This window comes from Lycorma delicatula, chromosome 1 (assembly GCF_047948215.1).
Source record: "Lycorma delicatula isolate Av1 chromosome 1, ASM4794821v1, whole genome shotgun sequence".
NCBI classification, from domain to species: Eukaryota; Metazoa; Arthropoda; class Insecta; order Hemiptera; family Fulgoridae; genus Lycorma; species Lycorma delicatula.
Window position 1 is genome coordinate 72,707,990 of NC_134455.1, and position 25,319 is coordinate 72,733,308.

Below are 25,319 nucleotides of genomic sequence, written 5' to 3' on the forward strand. Positions count from 1 at the left end.
TTTCCTGAGTAATTATCTTCAATTTTCATACAAAAATATGTTGGGTATCTATCATATTACCAGGTTAAATGTATATATAAAACAATAATTAATTGTAATTTAATGGGAAGTAAAGATGAGGTCAAAGAAAAGAAAGAATCCTAAAATTTTCTATATAGGTAGTTTTTCTTTAAAGAATCATACTTTTTAATTAAATTTAAAATCTCGTATTGAGATTATTAGAGTTAATTCTACAAAATAATGAATAATTAACGAAATCGATCCATAAGTAACGAAATTGAAAACATCTGTTTTTGATGTCTGTTAAGAACTTTATTAACCGAGTAAAATGATTTCGATTTACAAGCAATGACCCAGAACATAAATAAAAGGAGATAGTAGATGTCTAAATAGGCTTAATACAAAATTAATTTTTTGTATTCAATTTGGAAGTAGTAGATGTTAACGTGGTCATGAATTTTCCAGTGGATCGATTGGAAATAAAAGGAAGTTAACAATTCCTAAAAAGAATCGATATATGTGTAATATAATTTTCATTGTGAACCTGTAATTTTATAAATTAAATATTTATTATAAATTTTATCTTTTTCATTTTTCTGTAAGGGGAGGAAAAAGGTAAGGAAAAAGCTCTGCCAGCCGCCGCCAGGTTCGTTCTGACGGCAAGTGCGGGGCTCTTACCCGCTAAAAACCCACCCCCTCTAGTCGCGCATGTATCGAACCTAATCCGTATGGTATGGACACAGCCCCTGCACGATCACCCGGGCGCTCTTATTGCCGCCTTGGGATAGCCGCCCGGGCAGCGTCCCCGAGGGACCATTGATGGACAACGACTCCGGAGATTAACTCCAATTTTACGGTTAATATAAATTATAAATTACAATATAGTTATATATACATTAATAATGTACGTAGAACAAAAAATTTATTTAGTTGAATAAAAATGCACCAAACCGATTGAATAACGTGTCATACAAAGAGTAAACGTAAATTTTGTTCCGGCGTAAATCTCTGAATTACAGAATTTATCTAAACTATATATATACTATATTAAAACTTCCTTGAAAATTGTGAACAACTAAATAATCCCTTTCTGGAAAAAGTTTTTAGTTCTGTGTTCTTTCTTATTAAAGATAAATAATTTTTTTAATAATTAAATGGAATAAAAATGTATAAAGATAGATATTGTAATTTAATAATCAAACAAAATTAAGTTAACTTATAAAGGCTGTCTTCTTTTAAGTTCTAAATTTTATAGTTCTTTGCAAATATTTTCCGTAAATCGACAAATAACGAATGGGGGCTTTCTGCCAGCCCGATACGAAACAAATGTATCTTTTCTATTTCCCGAGCCAACTTTTTTCTATTCCGGATTACTTTTTTTTATCTTACCCATTTTACTGTAAAACATTAATGATAAAAGAATGTTATTTATATATTATCTATTCTTTTTAAAATTGAATTCAATTTTTGTTTACGTATAGTATTTCTTTTGCATCTACAATCTATAAATATAGATAATTTCCTTCTTTTTTAAAAATTTATTTAAATCACTTTCTTAACACCCAAATTAGAATCAAAGGCATTTAATATATAAAGTAAAGCAACATTTCCGTAAAATATTAGACGCTATAATCGAATAAAGATCAAATTTTACTTTAAAAAATAAAATAGAAAAACATCGCTAGTTGTTATTACTATTTTTTTTAGGCGGAAAAAAAATCATCCGGTGTGCGATACAGCTTACAATTTATCCGATCTTATATTGTATTTTTACTCTTACTTCTTCACGTATTTTTTTAGTCAGGATAATTATATTTTTTTATTACGTAAAAGCTATGTTACAGGTTAATTTATAAAAATCGGTAAATATTCATAAATATTGAATTAAATTAAAAATTATAATGAATTCCCCTGTCCTTGGTATTTCATTAAAAAATATATATATTTATATATACTTAATTTTTCATTTTAATTCATTAAATATCACTTTATTTCATTTTAACCGTGTGATTTCCTTTTGCTGATAGAAGTTATTTCCAAACAAATAAATGATAATTTAAAAAAAATATATTTATCTACTTATGAAATATTGAAATGATAATACATTTTTTAGCACCTTAATAGTCTTATTTAAAGGAGGTATTTTAAATTCCTCCGTATATGATGAGGATTGAAAACTTTTTCTTATTAATTAGTAAAAAAAGATTTTTTATTAAAAAGAGAAAGGTATAAGAAGATGTAATAGGTATAATCAGTACGTTTAATTTCCTTTATAGTGTGGCATTTAACATTACCCATATTGAGTTGGCAAAAATGATTGTGTGGGTCGAGGAAGAAGTCGCTAGTAGGGGTGGTTGGTTTCCAACATGTGTTTATAAAATTCGGTGATCAGCCTCAAAGTGACAAACATCGTCATCACTTTGAAAATGTAAGGCCCAATAATTTCATGTGCTGTAGTTGGTTGCGTGAGGTCTTTGATTCAATAAATAATGTTGGTCCAAGCAACAGCGCGTATTTTACGTGAATTAGTTCGTATTAAGAAATCGATCAAGCAAAGAAAGTTTCGTTGTAGATTTGATGATGAAGAACAACGGTGGGCTGCACCTTCAAAAGAAATAATTGATCGGTGGTTACGTTATTGTTGTAAGATATGATCTGTACAAGATAAAATCCATATTCGTCGAAAACACCGTCCAGTCGAAAAATATTCGATATTTTTAAGTGACCGGTCAGTGTTATCGACGAATACGGATTTTATCTTGTACAGATTATGTCTTACACCAATGCAATACAATACGTTTTTCTTAAAAAAAAATTAGTAATTAGATTACAAACTAATTCATATAAAAAGTATTAAAATTGTTTTCAAAGAAATTACTATCAAAATATTTTTTTTTACTTATGCATGACTAAAAGAAAAGCTTGAGATGTTTTACAATTACTTTATTTAGAAAGCACCGTCCGCTTTTCTTTTTAGTCATGCATAAATAGAAATTTTTTTTAAAAGTAATCTTCTTGAAAATAATTGTTTACTTGTTACTACGAATTGTTTTGTTCGTTTTTATTTATTTTTTTTAAAAGAAAAGTTTTTTAAATTAAGAAAAAATAATTTTAAAAAATCAAATTTTTTTGAAACATCGTTGGTTATTCAATAGAAAATGTTTAAATCACCTAATACTTATAGAATTTTAAAATTATTAAAATTCATATAAAAACGTATTATTAAATAAATTTAAAATTAATCGCTAAAAATTTCTAAAGAGAATTCTGTAATTGATAAATATAGTAATAACAGGAAAAAATGAGCCACGTTTTAAATATGGTATAAATTAGATTTTAAACAGTGTAAAGAATTTTAAATTTGTATAAGTAAGTTTCTCATATAAGTTTAGTATATTTCTCTAAACAACAATACATTTAAAATGTTATTTGGTATTGAGAAGCCGTTTACAAATAAGAGAATCCCACCATTAGAATCCGTACAGTTTTCTTATTATTGTTCTTTAATAAGAAAAATAATTTATTTACATATTCAACTGATGTTTTTATATAATTTATCGTATGAAACAAAGACTTGTTTTAAATGTTTTTCTTTATTACTTTTATTTTTTAATTTCATTTGTTACGAGTATTCTGTGAAACTTTAAAAAAAATTCAAAATCCAAATGCCTTTTCCGAATTTTGAGAAATGTTTTTTTAGCAAGGTAAAATTTGAAGCAAGAAAATTGATCCATTTGCTTATAGAGATTTACAAATAATAATCAAAAAATTGTCCATCCGAAATTAACTATTTAAGAACCAAGTTCATTTCTATTATAGTACTGTGCGACTTAATTTTTTTTTTTTAATATAAAACAGGTATAAAATAACTCCACTATAAGCAGTATTTATTGAGTAAGGAAATTGTAAGATAATGTTAGACGAGATTAGTGAGCGAACTGAAAGTAGGTTATGTTTGGTTATTATGTTGATTCCGTATACTGACGAATCGTAATCAACATAATCTAGAGCCTACGCTCGCTGACTTCGTTTAATTAATGTTAAATATACAGATTATACACAGTTTATTATTTCTATTGAAAATATTTTACTGTTGTAACTCCTTTATTTCATTATTGGAAAAAGTTTAAGCCGTGCAGTCCTGGAATGGAAAAGATTCAAGAATTGTCGCAAACAATTTATTTGTAAGTAAATAAAAGAAATATTTTTTTATATATATATATTTTTTTATAAAATATTAATTATTTTTCTTAAATTCTTAAGGAAAACAACATTTGCCTTTTTTAAATAACATTTTTATGAATAATAAGAAAAAAGCAAATGTCTTTCTAATATCTACTAGTAAGATAAAATGTATATGAAAATTCCATAATGAAGTGAAAAATTTAAAAAAAACGTGAGGAAGTTTGAATAACATCCTATTAAAATAACTCGAAAAAAATTACTCTTCTACAATGTGACTGCTATTAGGTAGAAAGACGTTTGTTTTGTTTATATTGTTCATGAAATTTTTTTTTCAAAAAGGCGAATATTGTGAATTTAAGAAGTGCAATGGTGAGAAATTTTCCACCACTAAGCTAACAAACACGTGATCTCCCTCAGCTCATAACATCACCCACCATCTCCAATCTATCACTCAACGGGTACACGTTAGATACATAATATTTTTTTTATTTTTTTTATCCTTTGAACTAAGATGATTCTCCTACTATTGTAAAGGAAATAATCTCAGAGCACGTAGGAAAAAAATTCTCAAAACAAATTATTACATAAACTTTAAATTTATTATTCGTTGCATTTCAACGTTTAGACCTGCAGATATTTTTTTGTAGTATTTCAGTCATCACTAAGGTAATATGTCATTCCTTTTATTCCTTCATGTAAGTACCTCTTAAAAAAAAAAAAAATTAATTTTGGCGGTTTGATTATTTTTCGTAAAATAATAAATTTGGTATATTATTTAGTAATATAGAAACATAACCACCTCTGTAAATTATATTTCGTTGAAAAACCATAAAAAATGATTAGTCTGCTGACTAAAAAAATAAAATTTCATTTATTTTAAATTTTGACATTCAGAAGTAAGCACCACTTTTGAAAAAAGGAAAGAAAAAAATTAACGCTTTGAAAAAATAGGTATTTAATAAATTATTGAATACATATTATTTATTTATAAACGAGATTTCTTCCTTGAAAATTGTTCATCTAATTTTAGTTTTTATTTTATTTTATTTAAATATATATAATTTTATTCTTAAAATTATCATAAATCAATCGTATAAGCTTTAAAAGAATTTACTTCTCTTAAAAAAAAAACTAGTTTTTAAAGAAATAATTTATTTAATGGATAAATGAAGTCTTCAATTGTTGGAAATGAAGAAAAAAACGTGTCCTTAGTGGCTTAATAAATGTTTCCAATCTATCCCTCAATGAATAAATGTTACTCTTTTTTTCGTTTTACTTTAATTTTCTTAAATTCCTAGGTTTGTTGATTAATCCACCGGGTTGTCTAGTGATGACCGCGTCTTCCCAAGTCAGCTGATTTGGAAGTCGAGAGTTCCAGACTTCAACTCCTATTAAAGTCAGTTATTTTTACACGGATTTGAATACTAGATCGTGGATAGCGGTGTTCTTTGGAATGTCGGGTTTCAATTAACCACACATCTCAGGAATGGTTGAACTGAGACTGTACAAGACTACAATTCATTTACACTCATACATATCATCCTCATTCATCCTCTGAAGTATTATTTGAAAGGTAATTACCGGAGGCTAAACAGGAAAAAAAAGGTTATGTTGATTATTTTCAATTAATATTCTTTTATTATTATTTTCCTGTTACACCTTACTTAGAAAAGAATTGGAATGTAATTAATAAAATGCATGGGGATATAATGCGTGTGTTTTCTTGAAAGATCAGTGAAATCCAGACTTGCTCGAAACACCAGTTACGAAATTGTTAGTATAGTACAATAAGAGTAGTTGTCTCCGGATAAAACTTCCATATCGTGTTAAAATAGAGATATATATATATATATATATATATATATATATATATATATATAATTAATTATTTCTCGTTATAGTCTAATTTATTCATTTCCGTAAAAATGAACATAATCACTATTACATACTCATAAATATATACATAACATATGTATTTTACATCAAAATAGAAAACCTATCTCAAATAGCTTATCAATTTCTGGAAAAATATTTTTTTTTCCTTTACCAACAATTATTTCTTCAACCGATGTAAATGCATAAAAATATGACAAAACATTTTTATATCTATAAATTCTAAATTTTATAGCATGTATAAAAAGAACTGTAGTAAATTGATACTATGAATTTTGTTGAAGTTTATTATAATCGTAAATCTTAGATAAACCTTTACGAAAAATAGATGTCATTTCATGATATATGCATTCAGTAGCGGACGAATCAACTATGTTATATTAATATTAAAAAGGTACATTTTACATTTTAAATGCCCTCATCAATTTTAGATGACCGATGATCAAAAAATCCTATATATTATGATGTAGCTACAAACTGCTGTAGTTATTCAACAGGATTGACTTTCTCTTTCTTGTTGCTTTATGATTTGAAAGAAAAAAATTTGTAATATTTTTTTTATTATTTCATCAATACCTAACAGTGGACCTTGTTTTTTTCTTAAACAAGAAAAAAAATGTTTTTTCTTAAGTTTTTCATTTTATTATGGAATTTTCATACAAATGTAATAATATATGAATTCCATAAACAAAGAAAAAATAATTCTTTCATAAGTATGAATCGTTTGTTAATAATGTAGAAATATTGAAAAATAGTTTGGTTTATTTCTTAATCAACAATAAGTCATACTAATATTTGAAAGAAAATCAAGAAAAAGTGTTTATTGCCAACTTCTACATTCAGCCCACGTAAAATAAAAGTATAGAAATAATTTAGTAAAATACTTCATTTAATTCACTTACAAATAAATTGTTTTTTGTAATTCTTAAAAAGTTTAGATAATTTCGAGTCGATGTGCCAAATGATTGTTTTTGTAAATTTTGCAGAATTCTGGAGTTTGTATAAATATGGCAAAGAGAATGAAAAGGAATAATTATTTTTTAAACCTAATTTTAAAAAGTCATTTTCTGTTCATAAATGGTTGAAACAATTATTTTGTTCACTTTCCTAAAAAATATCTCTTAACTGGATTTGATACCAATTAAATATGAAAGCAAGTATACAAGTGAAAAATACCACATAATTTGTATACATACGATATATGTAATATGGTCAAACAAGCCAGCGCACTTAAGTACACACATGTACTCATCTACATATTTGTATACATATATAATAGAATGTGATGTTCCCGATTTTTAGATACCGAAAAATATTATAAAGATCCGAATAAGTATTTTTAAAAACTGTTCGTAAAAAAAAGTAAAAGAATTAAATGTTTAACAATAAAAATATTGAAATGATAGGAATAAAATTATGTACTGTAATATTCACATATTTTTTCTCCAACCAGTATTCCAGGTACTGCCGGGTTTAGTTGTGAGTGTATAGCTGAATGGAATTACCGCTACCGGTTTGGCAAGTCTGACGTAATGCAATAAAATAGTATAAATGTACCGGTAAACACGTAGTCTGGAACAAACTCACGGCAACTACTCCTGAGAGGGGTGTTTAATTGAAACCTAACCACCAAAGAATACCGATGTCCACAGTCTAGCATTCAAATTCATATAACAGCCGCCTTTTTAAGAACTCGAACCTTAGAATTCTCGACTTCGAACATCATCTGATTTTGCGATGACGGGTTTTAACCACTAGACTAATTGAGTAGATTATTTTAATTTTCACATATGTTATCGGTAAAATAGTTAAATAAAATAAAGAAGTAGAGGAAAGATATCAAAAGTGATTGATCTCATTGAGATGAGACTATATATATCGTTGAAAAACTTCAACGATATATATATCATGAGTGGTACTTATTTTCATTGGTTTCTGAGTTATAACTAAATAAAATTTTAATTATTGAAATATTTTTATCTTAGGGGAAGGCATATCGGTTCAAATCGATTTTAGTTTAAATGTATTGATTTATTAATAATTATTTACATCTCATTGTAAAAAAAATTACGATGAATAATAATTCAACAATAACAACAACAAAAATATGAAAAAATATCAGAAGTTTTGAATGAAATAAAATTTTATGTATTTTTCATTTAAAAAAAATATGTAAATGTAATTTAATAGGCGTACAAGAAAGTCATATGTTATCCATATCAGATTTTGTAAATTTCAAATATTTGAGGACAAAATCAATTAATAAAATGGTGATAGTCATTATTTAATTCCTTCATTAACATTGTTTAAAAAAACACAATTCAAATAATTAAAGATTAAATTACATTTTAAATATTCGGGTTTTTAGAAGTTTATTATAGTTTTAATTTTTGTTGTTAGTAAAAATTTAAGAAATCTACAAAAAATTCTACTCCTGTGAAGAAAACCGTATTCAAGAGGTGTTCAAAGATAAGAAACATGTGGTTTGATGAAACATAAAAATGTACAATGATTACACCCACATCTATACAGACGGCTCTATTTCTATCGACGGGTGTGTCTGTTCAATAATACTCGCTGATAAACAGATAATGTATAAGCTTAATGCTTATTCCACTGGTTCTTTTGCGAGGCCTACGCAATTTGCTCTGCCTTTAGAGTTCTTGAGCTCGGTTAACGACAGCTTCCTGATAATAACTATCTCTAGGAGTATCCTTGAAAGCTTGAACTCCTGACCCCCGTAGGGGAAGACACCCTCCGCCAGCCACTTCGTTCCTAGCCGTTACAGGAGGGCTTTACCAGAGGTCATCTTCGAAACCTTTTGACATATTCCAGTCCGTCTCGGCCAGGTCGCTACCGATGCGAATGCCATGAGTGACTTCCCCATCGGTGCTCTCTATTTAATGAACTCGAAAACTAAACTCATCTTACCCGGTTTTAAGTAAGAACTGAAAGGACTTAACTAAACAAAGGATCTGTAACTGCGAGAGCTTAAACTGCAAACGATATGAACCCCATTATTCGAACTATCTATGATTCCCTCTCAAGAGTAATTAAGACAGAGTATTCGTATGGGACCCGGGCTATTTCTGCATCCTCAGGAACGAACGCACTGATGAAGCTGCCAAAAGAACGGCAACAAATGGCCTCCGATTAGAACTATCGTGTGAAAGCGACTTCACGAAGGCAGACCGTGTCAAACTACAGACTCAATGTACGGTTTTGGCTGCTGAGTTCTCTGACGGCTCTTATATCCGGGAAAAGTCTTCGAGAAAGCTTTTAGCCAAATATCAGAAGAGACCAAGACATTTTAACGCGGCTGTGGATTGGGCACACAAAGCTAATCCACGCCCATCTATTTGGATTCCCTTAGTAGAACTGTAATGTAAAGTAGTTCGTAAACCACTTACACATTGCCCAATGTTCGGAACTATTCGTCGGCAATTAAACTTGGGTTCAGACGTAAAGGATTTAATCAACCGGAACAAATAATTAAAAATTTTTTTTTGTTTCACTGTGATAGTGGGATGAAGAATTTAATTTAATTTAATTTAGCAGTTTTGCTTAGGTGATATCCCGTACGGAGTACTGTGTGCGTAGTGAAATAATGTAGAGGTGGTATTTCTGTTTCGATAATTGTTATCCAATGTTTGCTGTTTATCTTCTAATGATTTATGAACACTTGATTTTATTTATGTCGCTGATGATTCTTAGGCGACAATAAACAAACAGTAAAAAAATATGTGTATAGGTTGTACGTATATATGATTTACTCAAAGTTTTCAAATAACTTTCTTGAATTACTGTGCGAATACAACTTGAATATCAGAATATCTAACTTGTATTACAATAGTATTTTAATTAGGCACTACTGAACAATTGTAATTACAAAAAAAGAGAATATTACCAAATCGTCTGTATAGAAAATTTATATTTTCGTTAAAAAGAAATTTTTCATTTTATTTATCTGGAAGAACAGCATATATTACCGCCGCAGGAAATCGGTCTATTTGTTTAAGGTCTGAACACATAAAAAAAATTGGATCGAATTTAGAATTTCTTTCTTTAATTTATCTGTTACAAAATGTCCCGTTTTTAATAATATTGCAATTGTTTTTTTAGATTTTAATATTAAAACTTTAGTATTTTTGAATGTGTTTCTTAAATAACCATAAAAAAGCTGACAGCACAGTTGTAGGACTTTCCCGTCACGCGGCTTACACACGCATACACACACAACTTAATTTAGTACATCAGTGTTATACTAACGCTCTTTGAGGTGACAGGAGGTACTATTGACGCAGTATACCCACTTAGCCACTAGTTAACTTTTTTTGCCAAGATTATTCTTATTTAATTGTTAACAAATGTGCCTAAGAAAAATAAGACCTGAATTAGACGAAATTCTCAGAGTGACCTTGCTCTACAACTTTGACCTTTTAAGTTGAAAATTTACTGGCGTCAATTTCCCACATATAGAAGTTATCTAACCAAGTTTAGTCAAAATCGGTCCAGTAGGTCTGGAGATGTAAGGTGATTTAGTGCGTCACCGAACACATTGGCCAAGAAACACACACCGTACATACATTAATATCCAGGAAATTTCCTTTCGTTTTTTTGGGTTCCTTATGTGTCAAAAAGTAAAGATCCAGTGAAAAACTCGATATGTTCAAATTGGACCGATTACAATAATTTCCCTTCTGCAACTAGAGCGCTAGACGGGAAATTAAAATTATTTACTTCGTATATTTTCTTCAGCGACCAAGAATGAAGTTCGACTGATCGATTGCAGTCATCGATCTTTCTTTTTAAAAATATTACTGAACACATAATTTCCATGATTTCACATTTAACATGATAGATTTAAAGTGAAAATTCTCAATTATAGAAGTTCAAGAATATTTTATTATATAATTATTTATTTATTTAAAAATTTTGCGTTTCAATAAAAATAAATTATGAAAAATTATGTAGAGAAAAGTAAAGTATACACTGATATATATCTATTTGCTAGTTCTTCATTGTGAAAACAAGTTTATTTACTGTTAGCCAAACACAATTACATCCATATTTCGTGACAGCGGAACTGTTTAAAATTAAATAGCAATTATAAGATATAAATCATAAAAAATTAGAAGGGAATTATTTTTTCTCATAGTTGCAATGCATTCTTCCCGCGTACAAATGAGGTAGAAGCAATAATTATATAAGTCAGTAATAATGGAAAAGTCAACAGCCCGCTAAAGAATCTCTCTTATAGCTGTCAAACCTAATGATTCCTTTAAGGATCAAAACCCATTAGCTAAATTTGATGATGATGTTACCATGAAACAAAATTTTATTATCTAGTATAAAAAATACTAGCCGAATTATTTGCCGTTTTTATGAATATACGTTCTTATCCATCAATAAAAAAAATCTAATATTTAAATGATTTTTCCCAAAACGTAGGCGGTACATCATCAACGAGTAAATTGCAGATTAAAATTTAATTCTACCATCAGAGGTTTGGAATACGTGTTAAATTGTTTAAAGAATTGTTTTAACAAAAACTCATTATCCAGAAAACCAAAAAAAAAAATCATGTTAAAGGATGCCAAAGCTAGCGTTAATAACGTTAAAAACCTCAGAAAATGTTTCCTAAAAATATTTTATATATTTTGTGTGTGTGTGTGTGCGTGTGTGTGTGTGTGTGTGTGTGTGTGTGTGTGTGTGTGTGTGTTCACGAGTTAATACAGACCTACTAATTTCCATCGGCTGAATAAACAATTAATTAAAAATATTCACAAGGTAGGTATTTCAGTTAACCTCCGTATTAACTGTAGTAACACACATATTTACTTGGATTAATTTTAATAATTAGTATTTGTTTTAATAATAATTTCTAGTTATTAATAATAATTTAGATTCTTAATAATAATAGTAATAATAATAAAATGGTTCATGATAATAATAATATGTTCTTATATTAAACCTCAGTTCTTTCTACAATTATTATGTAGGTCTATCTACAAAGATAGGAATTACCTGCATCTTAAGACTATACCTTAAATTATTTTTTATTTATAAAGTTAATGAGTTAAAGAGTTGCAAACATGACTGTTTCATTTAAGTAAAATATATTTGTGAGTTTACATATCAATATTTATGAGTTCAAAAGGTAATAATCTCGGAGAATGTAGGAAATAAAATTCATAAAACAAATGTTACATAAGTTTTAAATTTATTACCAGACCTCTTTCAACGTTTAGATTTTCAAATATTTTTTTTTTGTAATATTTCAGTCATCATTAAGAAAATATTTCATTACTTTAATTCCTTCATTACCTCTTTAAAAAAAAATATATTTTTTTACAGATTTTCTTTGCAGTTTGATTCTTTTTCCTAAAATAATATCTGGTGAATTATTTAGTAATATTAGAAACATAACTAACTCTGGAAATTATAGCTTACTAAGCTATATAGTCAGCTTACTAAAAAAATATTAAATTATTTTAAATTTTCACTTTCAGAAGTCAGCATCAAATTGAACAAAAAAAAGACCAAAAAACAAGAATTAAGTCTTCAAAAAAAAAAATAGATATTTAAATAACTGAAAACAACTTCTTTCTTTATAAACGCAATTTTTTTAAACGTTAATCTTTGTGTAATCTAATTTTCGTTTTATTTTATTTAAATATATATATATATACTGTTCTCCACTACGAGAATAGAGCTCTAAAGAATTCAGTAGCGGCAAGCTACAATCGTGAGTGTGAGAGAGAGAAAAACGTTACATACTTGTGTGTGAGAGACAGCCGTAAAGGACTGCTACTTCCCTCCGCATGCTTCATACCACAACTCGTGCTGGTTAAACGTATATCTTAATTTTATTCGTATATATTTATTTATTTATTCTACAGTATGCAGATTTGTAAAGAAGTGTTAATTGAAAAATTATGTCGTGTGTCTTAAATCATTTTTTTCTAAATCTAGAGAATGTTATCAATTTAAAATCTTTCTTAAAATTATCATAAAATTGAATCAAATGTGTGCGTTTTAAAAAAATGTACTTTCTCTCTGAAACAAAAATTTTGTAAATTAATAATTTATTTAATGAATAAATGAAGTTCTCAGTCGTCAGAAATCAAGAAATAAACGTGTCATTAGTGGCTTAATAAATATTAAAATTATATGCGATTTATTGTAATATATTTGAATTAATATTTTAATCAAAATTTTATGTGAAAGACAGGTTTTTTTTTATTACTTTTTAGTAATTTTAAATTAAAGAAAGCATTGAAAATGCCTAGTTAAAATAAAATATTTTGTAAATCTACGAAACTGATGTTAAATTCTTTCCTATCTGTTTTTTAAGTTTTTTTTTAATATTCGAATAAATTTATATTAATGTTGGTATAAATTTGAAATGATTTTTTTAAGGAAAAATTGTTAAGAGTATAATTTTATCATACAATCTTGTCAAAAAATATGTTTGTTAATTATACAGGTCTTAAGGCATTCATATAATTTTCCCTTTAAAATAAATCAGTAGGGTAAATTGTACGGAAGATGAAAATTAGAAATACTGAAAAAAATAACTATGTAGGATGTGATAAATGTTTAATAATAAAAGATAAAATCGAATATTTATAAAATTTAAAGATCGTGTTCAAAAGTTATCTTATTTATAAAAAGAACAATTTTTTAAAGAATCTTAGATTATAGAACTAACTCATTTTGCATGGTTTAGTGCTATTTGAACTATCCATTTTCAAATAAAAATGTACCTATAAAGCAACTTGTCCTGAATGACTGACGGATTCATCAAAGCCCAGAAAAAACTATTGAAGATAAATTGATGAAAATTTGTGTACATGATTTTTTTCTTACAGTGTAAGTGCACACTAAGAACGGATTTTTTGAAATTCAAGTTTAAAGGGTTAAAATGGATTAGTAATAAAATTTCCAATTTTTTTTTAATTTTTCGGTAATAAATAAAGATATCAACTTGATTTTTTGGAGGGGATTGATCTTTGATTGGAGGGGAACTTGATCTATGGTTGTATCTAAAAGCTAATTTCTAAAGTTTCGACCTTGTAAAGGGCGAAGAAAGATAAAATCATTTTCAATAATAATTGTAAATTTTCTCCCTTTCATACTACTTTCTAGACGAGATATTCACTAGATTGGCTTGCAAATACTCTTCAGACAAATATCTAAAAACTATTTTCGATTTTTTTTCATTTTGATTATTTAAGGTATGTGATGGTGTACAGCGTGGTAGCTCAACCAACACAGCACTGTTACCGAATGTACGACGCGACTGGTTGCACTTGTCTCCGTTTATTTGACTAAAAACATAAAATAAATGAGAAACGAAGTGCGGTCACCTCCTAGTGGTGTTTGTCGCGGGTATCATTAAGAACCGGGTAAAATACATTTTTACCCGTACGAAGTACTGTTCGGTAACCAACTATAACTAATATTTTTAAGATTGAGGCCTACTGTTTTGAAACCCACATTCATAGATCACTCAGAGTTTCAGGTCCTGTACTGACTAAACTGTTGCTCTGAAGAAATTACAATACACTAATATTTTTTTTATAAATTGAACAAACTTTAATTTTTTATTTATCATTATTATTCTCACAACCATGATTTTAATGAACATAGCGGGATTCAAGGGGAAGAGCCCTCAAGCTAAACGGGAAGGGCGAGCGAAGTGAGCCATGACCGGCTAAATACCCCCTGAACGTGACACGAAACGCAAGTAACCATACAGCGCGGACGATGACGCAACGGGGATGTTAGAAACGCATCAAAATCAATCAATTATTTTAATGCAAAAATATTTTGCATAGAATATTTAAATTTTAATGAGAATTGTTACCTAATACAATTATATCCTTTGTAGGAGACGGTGCGTGTCTTTTTCGATCTCATGTACCATAGAAAGCTAATGGCGACCGATGTACGAGAAATAATTCTGTCACATGTGTTGGAGAATTGGGAGGAATTCACAACTATGACGGAAAATAACTGGGGGTCACAACTATTCGAGCTTCGATGAATATTTCCATGAATGTCCAACGGTTCGACTTATGGTGGATTGTGTGAGCTGGCAGAAGCTCGTAGATTATTTCTATTTGTATTCGACATTTACCGCAAAGGTGAACTTTATACAACTTTTGGTAACGACGTTCACCCTAAACCAAGGATGCGCTTCTGTAGCGATATATCCACTGGTCCTTTTGAGGGATACGAACCCTTACCTTTAACCGACCACCAACATTTGATAGCGCCATCTATTACCAAGACAACATCTAGAAAATGACGAGTAAGATACCGAGATGATATGCAAAAACAGCAGTTTATTTATTTTAAACCAAAAAGTAAACCGAAAATGTAGTTCATAAGGAAGTCCTGAAATAAAAATATCTCACAGCACTTTTCATTACTACATTCTAAATCACGTATATTTAAGCGTTGGGCAACAATTGGTTGTTTATCATGTATTCCTTCTATATTTTTAATAACTTTTATTTTTCATTTTATCAGGATTTAATGAAATTCTAAAAACAATATTCTTGATTAATTTATAAAGAAAAAAAAAATAAAAAAAAAGAAAAAGAAAAAATAATTTTTATTTATAAATAAGTTTGCTATTAAATAAAAAATATTTCACGGTAAAAGCACCATTAATATCGCGGGGGAACGTTCGTATATACGTATATGAAACATGTCGTTCATCGCTCAACAAACACTACTGAAGATAAATTGATGAAAATATATATACATGTACTTACGGTGGAAGCGCATACCAAGAAAGGATTTTTTTAAATTCCAACTTTAAAGTGTTAAAATTGGGTACATTAAATTTTACTATTTTAAATTTCTTATTAAAAAATGAAGATATTAGCTTGTTTTTGGTACGTGCAATCTTCATGAAAATATGGTAACAAGACCGGTATAGCGGACCTGAGTAACGGATTCCTAACAATTAAGAAGAATGTAGTAGAAAATATAATAATGGAAGGAATCCAGAAAGGGACTAAAAGGAACCCTTTTAGTAAAATCTAATAGGTCCATTTAAAAATCGTATTTTCTAATACTGCCCACTGACACACCTAAACAGATATCGTTTGGCGATAAGAATTACCGGACCAAGGTTTGAAATTTCGTGCCTAAACGTGAGGGCAGTAGATCATTCTCACGCTTAGAGTTGGGCCGGCAGGTAACTAGGATTGTTTTTGCTATTTAGAGTATAAATACCCGTAGAAGACCAGTTGAAATGAGTACTACAAAATCAATCTAAGCGAGACGTTATGATGTGAGTCTGCGAGGAGAATTCTGCGAGATGTCAGTCAGCGAGAGTATTCTGCGAGGAGGTCAGTGAAGGAGCGAATTTCTAGTGAACTAAGTTCAGCGCGATTAGGGTTTGTTACAAGTAATCCTACTGCCAACACTACATGAAAACAAGAACTGGTTCGGTGAGTTACTGTTAGACTACAAGTGAAAGAGATAATGTACTAAATTTCATTCATAAATTGTTGGGTAGTTTTTATTTGTGAACAGCAAAGATATTTGTAGTGAAACAACTTCAGACTTGTCTTATCTATTGTACTATTGTTGTTAATACAATACTAATGGTTAAAAGTGTTAATACTGGCGGTCATGCTAATGTCTTTTGTCAATGGGACTGAATTCTGGTTTCCAATATTATTTATCTACCTGTAATAAATCCTGACGCTTACTTTAAATTCTATTTTGTATGTAATCACTGTCTGTTATTATATTATTGCTATTATTACCGTTATTGTTGTGGTTGTGATTACTTCGATTATCATTTTTTTATTGTTAACATTTATTATTATTGCTTGCTGCTGCCATTATTGTCTTTATTCTAATTATTATTCTAAGTTGTTTATTATTGTCGCTTATTATTATCATTATCAATTTGTCTTATTTTCTTTAAATAATAAGTTTCATTCTTTCAGTATCCAGATCGATCCGCGAACACGCGACAATATCTAAAAAAAATTAGAATTTTTTTTTGAAATTCCCTTTTAAAGGTCTGAAAATTTATTTTTGAATTTTTTTTTAATCCCGGTTGTTTTTTAAATTTTTTGATACCAAGGAAATGATTAATTTTGGGGGTTTTGTAAACTAAAAATTTTCCAAAGCACTTAGAAGAGTGTAATAAATAAATACCTTAAAGAAGAATAAAAGTAAATACAAATTTTTCTCAACCAGACTTACATTGCAATTAGATGCTAAAAATAAAATTAATATAGAAAAATATTTTGTAATGTTGTTATTGAACATTCTAAGCATAAAATAGAACCTTAAATGTAATTTCCCTTTCTGTTATAAAACTGATTTTTTTTTAATTTGATGGTTATTTTTACACAGAAATTTACCCATAAAGTTACATAATGACTATTAAAACAGTCAAATTTTATAAAATTTTCACCAAAGCGTTTTAGAATGTTTGAATAAAAGAAAAACTTCTTTATTGTCTGACTCTTTATCAAGGTCTGCTACCCTCGTTACACCTTTGTTGAGTTGATTAAAAACAACCAAAAAAAAATAAATAAATAAATTTTCTAGTTTAAACTATTAAACAAAAGTTGTAATAAAAATAAATAATGATCGAATTTTACAATGTAGGAGAACTTCCTTTTTTCATAACCTTTATAAATATTACATTCAATGATATTTCTGATAGTATTAAATTTTTGTAACATAAGATTTTTGTAAACGCAAAATATTATTAATTCTTACTCTCGAGTCATGCACCCCCTTTAATATCTCTCCAGCTACTTATCCCATTAAAAAAAATTATTTTTAATTCCCTGCGTAATGCACAATTTGTAAGACATATTTAATGCTTATTGCTTTAAATACATCTGAAGTAAACTAAATGGATACAACTCGCTCATTAAAATTTCCAGTATTTAGTAACCAAAATTTTAGTTTTAGAAAACTTCGGTACATCAAGAGTTATAAAACATTCTAGGGAAACATTATTAATAGCAAGTAATATTTACCCTATTTTTTTTAAAATATATCTGTGAGTGTTGTAAATGTTACGTAGAATTTAGAAAACCCTATTTATTCTCTTCATTATTAACTGAAGGAATTCATTTGATAATATGATCGATTATTTACGTGTAAATTATTAATTTTTTGATGATTATATCACCATATAATCTTGAAGCTTGTGAATAGAAATATGAAATGGAAATTTTGTAGCTTATGAAAAATGCCGTGCCTGACTGGGATTCGAAACCGGGACCACCAGATAAAATGCCAATACGATACCATTCTGCCACGGAGATCGGCATTTGAAATAACTGGTATTATTTATGGAGATATGCAATGTAGTTTTTTCCTCTTAACTCAACGTTATTCTTGGTAAAAATTTTTATTCATTACTTTAGGATGAAGATCAATCCACAGTCAATATTTCAAGAAAAAATTTCTCCTTATCTAAATATTTTTCATTTTATATCCTTTTGCTTCTTTCTTTTGAAAAGTAATTTAAGGATAGAAATAAATAAAAGAACAATAATAACAGAATAACTTTTACGATAAAAAAGACGAAAACTGCACTCGGTATTTTAAAACTTTAAAAAATATATAAAATGTTATTCTCTTTAATTTTATCTCATAAATTTTTTTAAAAATATGCATTCTGAAAAAATTAATGATAATAAAAGTAATAATTGCAAAAAAATAATGAATAAATAACAACAAAAAATAAATATATCGCTATTATAAAACAAAGAAAGGTTAAATCCCTCATTTAAGAATGTCAAAAAATTATAGAGGAGAAAGTTTATCTAACATTTTTGATAAATTACATCTAAAGAAAATCTTAAAAAAACAAGGTTGTTTATTCCATAGAGAATTTTAAATATTCAAAACACAAGGTCAATTTAAATATTATTTTATATAAATTTAACACCTTGCAAGTTTCATCAACATTTATCTAACTGGTGCTGGCGTGCTGATATTATATCAGCTTAACAGCTGATATAATTGCGAATGAATTATTTAAACTCAAAAATATCATGAAAAAAAGGGTAATTGATTAATGTACAGATGTAACTGTCATTTCATATTTATTGATATGCGATACTAAATTATGTAAAAATTATTAAAACATTTTTTTTTTTCAGATGTGAAGCCATCTCGGCGAGCGATTACGTCGAGTTTTCTAATTTTATGGCAAGAGATCGTAAGTATTCAAGACACTGCGGTCAATTACAAGAATTTAGCGTTGAGTCAGATCGAAAGTTTTTCCGTGTAACATTTAGATCAAATGATCGTCTAGATGGTACAGGTTTCAATGCCAGTTACCAATTTCTTGATCAAGAGGACATACCTACCTCTGTTAGACCGACTGAAAGGACAGGTCATTCATCAACATTAACTATAGGTAAAATTAATAATTAAAAAAATATTATCATGTCAATATTACTATTATTATTATTAATACTATTATTATTTTTTTTTTTTTGTTTGTGTTTTACGGGCATCGACTACTAAGGTCATTAGCTCTCGTCACATTCTTAAAAAGAGGTTAGTATCACCATCAGGGTCGTCATATGTAAGGGTGTAAAGGGCTCTTACATTTTTATTTAAAAGCACAACGTACACAAATAAAATAAAACACAACTATAAACAAACAACACTTATGGGGTGTAAAGCGCCCCAATCTTAAAATTTGAGATAATATCTCAAAGAACATGAAAGGAGTCTATACAATACAATTATCTCCTTCTACCTGACTCGTTTATTTATTAATTTTAGTATCCTCGGGGCGACCTGAACCGCCGTTAAGCAGTATATCAGTCGCCCGAGGATGCCGTGGCAGTTGACTCCCACTTATAATGATTCCCGTAGGACGTAACCCATCGGGATCCTCCCAGCGTCATAAGAACAATCTAACCACCTGTTCCGGACGGCCAAAAAGCCCCTCGGCGGGGAGGCTGCCCTTCCCGGTCCTGACCTACTTGGCTACAGGCATGCATTGCGCTTCCCCACAGACCACCCTTGAGGATCCCCCATGCCATCATTGGACATACCCCGACTCGCTGCTCTTGCATGCAGGCGAGCCAGGGCGGCCTAGGCAAGAGGGCTACCTCTCTTCACTATACGTGCCACGCTTTGAGACTCCCTTATATATATAAAACTACCCCTTACAGTCTGTTTAACATAGCTATAAAATTTTCACATTTACAGACTTTTAAGAAGTCCACTGGCGTGTAAATAAGCAACTATTTTTCCTTCATTTCCATTATCCAAATCAGCAGCAATATCATTTGTTAGCAGGAACCTCTTTCTGAGGTCCTCAAATATGGTACACTCTTCTGTTAGAAGTGTTTTATTACAAACACCGCACATTGGTCTCTCTTTGCCGGTTAACAAATATGAATTTGTTATTCGGGTGTGACCGATTCTAAGTCTGGTCACAAGAACTTGTTCTCGGCAAATAAACTTCACGTCGCTTTTCCATTTATACGGAGAAGTTTTGTTTCAGTTTAATTTTGTATTTAAACTCCTCCAATCAGTATTCCACTAGTTTCTTATTATGTTAGTTAGACAGTTTTTAACATCTGCCACTCTTACAGGAATTGCATCCAAAACATCGCAGACTGTTGCCTTTCTGGCTGCTTCGTCTGCGCTTTCATTACCTACAATACCAGCGTGCCCTGTTGTCCATACAAATACCCATCGCTGTCCTCGTTGACTTAGAACGTACAAAATGGACAGGATGTTTTAAATTAGGATATCCTTAATGTTCTTTTTCCGAATTACAACAAGTGCACTTAGAGAATCGGAACATATTAGCACTCTCTCTTCGCAATAGTGTTCTGTGTACCGAAGAGCTTTCTGTATGGCAGTAAGTTTTGCCGTATAGACACTGGCCATATCTGGCAGTCTCTAAAAGTGGGCTTCTCCATTTACATATATGGAGCAACAAACACCATGTTCGGTTTAGAACTGTCAGTATAAATTCTAATATATTCTTCGTAGATACTGACGGTTGCTAAAAATTCCTATTGGATGATCACTGCTGGCTTCTTTTTTATTTCTTCCTGAGAGAGATCCAACCTTGTATTTACCGCTGGCAAAAGCCATGGCGGTATTTCTCTCGTATAAATTGCTAATGTCTCTAGAATAGTAATTTCGTATTTTCTTCTTAAATCTAATTCCGTGGTACCTAATTCCGGCTGGTATGGAATAGGTACACGATGTTGATGTAATGCAGCCAAAGAATGGTTGTTAAAAGGTTTTTTATTTATACGAGCAGGAAAAGCCCATATGTTTGCTGCGTATCTAAATAAAAGGATCTCTCTTCTATAATGTAGTGACATTATTCCGGCTTCGGACATTAGACTAGTCGCCGGACTTGTGTGGAAAGCGCCTGTCTCAAATCTTATTCAGCTATTAAGAATTACCTCTAACTTTCTTAAATGCGACTTCCTAGTGGAATATATCCGTAGTCTAGTTTTGATTGAACCAATGCCTTATAGTCTCAATAATATTTCTTTATCTGATCCCCAATTGATGTTGAATAAGTATTTTATAATGTTTAGGGCTTTTATGCATCTATCACTCAAGTCCTGTATATGTAATCCCCACGTAAAGGATATATCCAATACAAGTCTCACATTTTCCTTATATTGTATTGGATTGTTGTTAATTGTCAAAATAGGACTTTGGTGAGGAATTCTCTTCGTACACAAGTGTACACAGCACGTTTTTTCTGGTGAAAATTGGCATCCATTATTCCTCGCAACTTCGTTTGGAGCGTCAGTCCCTCGTTGTAGTTTGTATTTCACCATAGCAGTTTGTTGCTAGCATACACAATTGCCAAATCATCAAGATAGACGCTTTTGCTGATTTCTACTGGAATGGCTAATATTAATTTATTAATGGCAATAGTAAACAAGATACCGCTCAGCGGTGAACCTTGTGGTATACCATTTTCCAAGCTTCTATCAGATGAATATTCATTGTTGACGCGTACTTGGAAAGTACGGTCATTCATATAGTTGCTGAGTAAAACTGGCAGATTCCCACGAATGCCCCATTCTTGTAACTGGAGCATTATTCCATGTCGCCAGGTCATATCGAAAGCCTTCTGAAGATCAAAGAAGACTCCGACACAATGTTTCTTTATAATAAAGTTGTTGTATATAATGTTCCCTAAGTTGATCATTTGATCAGTGGTAGAATGGTATTGTCGAAAACCTGCTTGATATGGTGATATCAGGTTCTCTTTTTCTAAAAGCCAAACGAGTCGATTATTAATCATTTTTTTTTTTTGCGTTTTTCCGATAGCGCACGTCATTGAAATAGGACGGTAGCTATTGGGATCTGTTAAATTTTTATTTTTCTTTGGTACTGGAACAACATGTGCTTTTTTCCAATGCTGCGGGTACATTCCATCCCGCCATATTTGATTATATAGTTCTAGTAATCTGCATTTTGCAGTGGTATTCAGCTGCCTGATCATGTTATAATGGATTTCATCCGGACCAGCAGCTGTGTTGACTGCTTTCTCCAACGCTTTCACGAATTCCTCCATTTTAAAGGGTATGAGTAATTATACTCAGTGCTGAAATTTAGTAGATTTTCAAGTTCTCCTTTTTTCGTCTGAAAATCTTCATCGTAGTTAGCCGCTTTGCTTCTTGATGTGATTGGATAATAACTCTGCGATTTCGTTTGGAGTATCCATAATTTCATCTTCATCTCGAAGGGTAGTTATGGGAGCAACGTTTTTGCGCCTAAAAATCGCCTTCACTTTCCTCAAAACGTCTGATGCAGTAGTAGTTCTGTCAATGGACGACACGTATTTCTGCTTGGATCGTTTCTCTGAATCTATCATGAATCGTTTTGCATACGCCCTGTATGTTTTAAAGGAAATAAGATTACCTATATTAGGACGTTTCTTAAATGCGTTATACGCTCTTTTCTTTCTTTTAATAGCTTCACTTATTTCATCGTTCCACCATGGAACGGGTCGCTTCGTAAGGTTCCCAGATGTTTTGGGAATATTTCTCGATGCCGAGTCAAGTATCGCATTAGTTATAGCGTCGACATCATCTCCGATAACTCCTGTTGCTTCGGGGAGTATCGTCCTAGCTGTGAAACTCGTCCAATCTGCCTTATCAAACAACCTTCTTTTAGAGATGGGGTATGTTTTTCTTGTAACATCAGTTACAATTTGCACTGGGAAATGATCGCTTCCATGTAAATCGTCTAAAACATGGAAGGTGTACCTCGGTGCTATCGATCCGCTTATGAGTGCAAGATATACAGGACATCGATCAATCTCTGGCATTGAAAAAAGTTCCTGACCCATCGTTTAAAGGAATAAGGTCAGAATTCATCAGGAATCTTTCCAATTCTCTTCCGCGGGGATCTACTCGATCCGATCCCCAAAGAGAGTTATGAGTATTAAAATCATCCACCAGTAAAATAGGAAGGGAAGCTCAGAAATTAATAGCGCTATGTCATCCTCATTTTAATAAAAATTCGGCAAGTATATGCTGCAGATAGTGACCTGAAGCGGACGCTTCATTCTAATGGCGACGGCTTGTAGGTTTGTATTTAGATCAATAGCTTCGGCGGTAACTCTAGTCGATGTTAATATGGCTACTCCACCTCTAACTCTTATATTTGGCGTTTGATCTCGCCGAAATACATCATATCCTCTTAATTTAAAATGTTAATTTTGGCAAAATTGTGTTTCTTGCAGACGTATACAAATCGGGTCTACATCATGTACCAAGCATTGGAGCTCATGGATGTTTGAAAAACATCCATTAATGTTCCACTGTACAATCGACTCGCTAATTTTAAATTAACTTGTGGGCTTGGTTTACCTTTCGGCCATCATTTTTTCCCTTTTTTCTCCATATTGCGAACAACTTCGTGTTCGCGGAGAACATAGTGGCCCGTATAGCTTCCGACCTTCGAATCGGAGAACAGCGAAGCCGCAGACGACGACCTACATGGATCGGCGCCGGTTACAGGCGCCGATTCAGAGGTGGAAACCTGGTCGACCCCCGACATGGGAATCGCACTATTCACCGCCCCCGGAAGGGAGGACACTTACCCCCCTGTGTGTTTTTGTGGCCTCTGTGGTTTAGAGGCCATCTAAGTTGTAGGAGGCTTGGGAGCCTCCATAACAGACTGCGAAACTGTCACTTTCTTCTTATAATCATCTAAAATCTCTCTAAGATGGGCTTCTGGTTTGGCGTCCGTTTTCTTCTGAACAAGAGCAACTTTCGGAGATTTATCTTCAGGAGGCTGCACTAATATCTTTGGTTTAACAGGTGCTTTACTATTGAAAGGCTTCATTTTATTTTCAATAATTATTTCAATCATGTTAGCCAAAGTGGGCGCAAGTCACCTGATGAACTGACTTTCATCGACAGCAACTGGAGCAGGATCGGGAACAGCAGCCGCAACCTGAGCATAAGTTGTTGTTGCTCTAGGTTTGCGGGCATTTACTATCTTTTTAGATTTGAGGTAGCTGACTTTCTGCAGGGTTTTTACGAGTGATTACTTTGTAATCACTAAGTATTTAGGTTTAGGTACGTTGCTCTAGAAAAAAGCTTTTTGCAAGCTCTTTCTTGCCTCAACCTCAATACCATGAGATTGTGCACTCTTTCTCCGTTTCACCTCAGGCGAAACGGCTGGTTCTAAACGAGTGTTTTCGTGAAGTCTCTGCCACGTTTGATTGTTGTTCAACTTGCATTATTACTAATCCCTTCTGGAGTAAGGTTAGCCGCCGGGGTACACCCCCACTCCAGGGCTACTAACCGTGGAGGTCCGTTCCGGTACTCCGGTGGAACCAGCATATGTCCTGGCAGAGAGCGGATGCGCAATCTCTGCACTGACTCCAGGCTCCTACTCACCGAAGCTTTCAGAGCACCCATGCACCGACATACATGGGCACCAATGCTACATGCTTGCCATCGCAGGGGGCATGTGGATAACGGAAGGGTCTCCTTTACACCTGCAATAACATTGACCCTGGTCGCCACATCGCCAGTTCTAAATACGGTTTGAGTTCACTTCCAAATCGTTTAGTTGTGCATGATCTGCAGATGGCCGGTAAATCTAGTCCGTCTGGTGATCTGAAGGTGGAAACAGGCCAAAAAGAGTAACATATCCGAGGAATTTACTCGGAGCCCCGTTAGCCAGCTATATGTATTGTACGTAAGTACAGCTGT

The 25,319-nt window shown here is 31.2% G+C and overlaps 1 protein-coding gene across 3 annotated transcripts in view; it reads left to right on the top strand.

Moving 5' to 3' along the window:
* LOC142319316 (suppressor of lurcher protein 1-like) overlaps positions 1 to 25,319 on the top strand; it is a 1,297,987-nt gene that overhangs the window by 1,266,912 nt on the left and 5,756 nt on the right. For all 3 annotated transcript variants that reach the window (XM_075356472.1, XM_075356462.1, XM_075356483.1), the window contains one exon: positions 19,245 to 19,504. In XM_075356472.1, the coding sequence (XP_075212587.1) occupies positions 19,245 to 19,504 (260 nt within the window). The remainder of the gene's footprint in view (positions 1 to 19,244; positions 19,505 to 25,319) is intronic.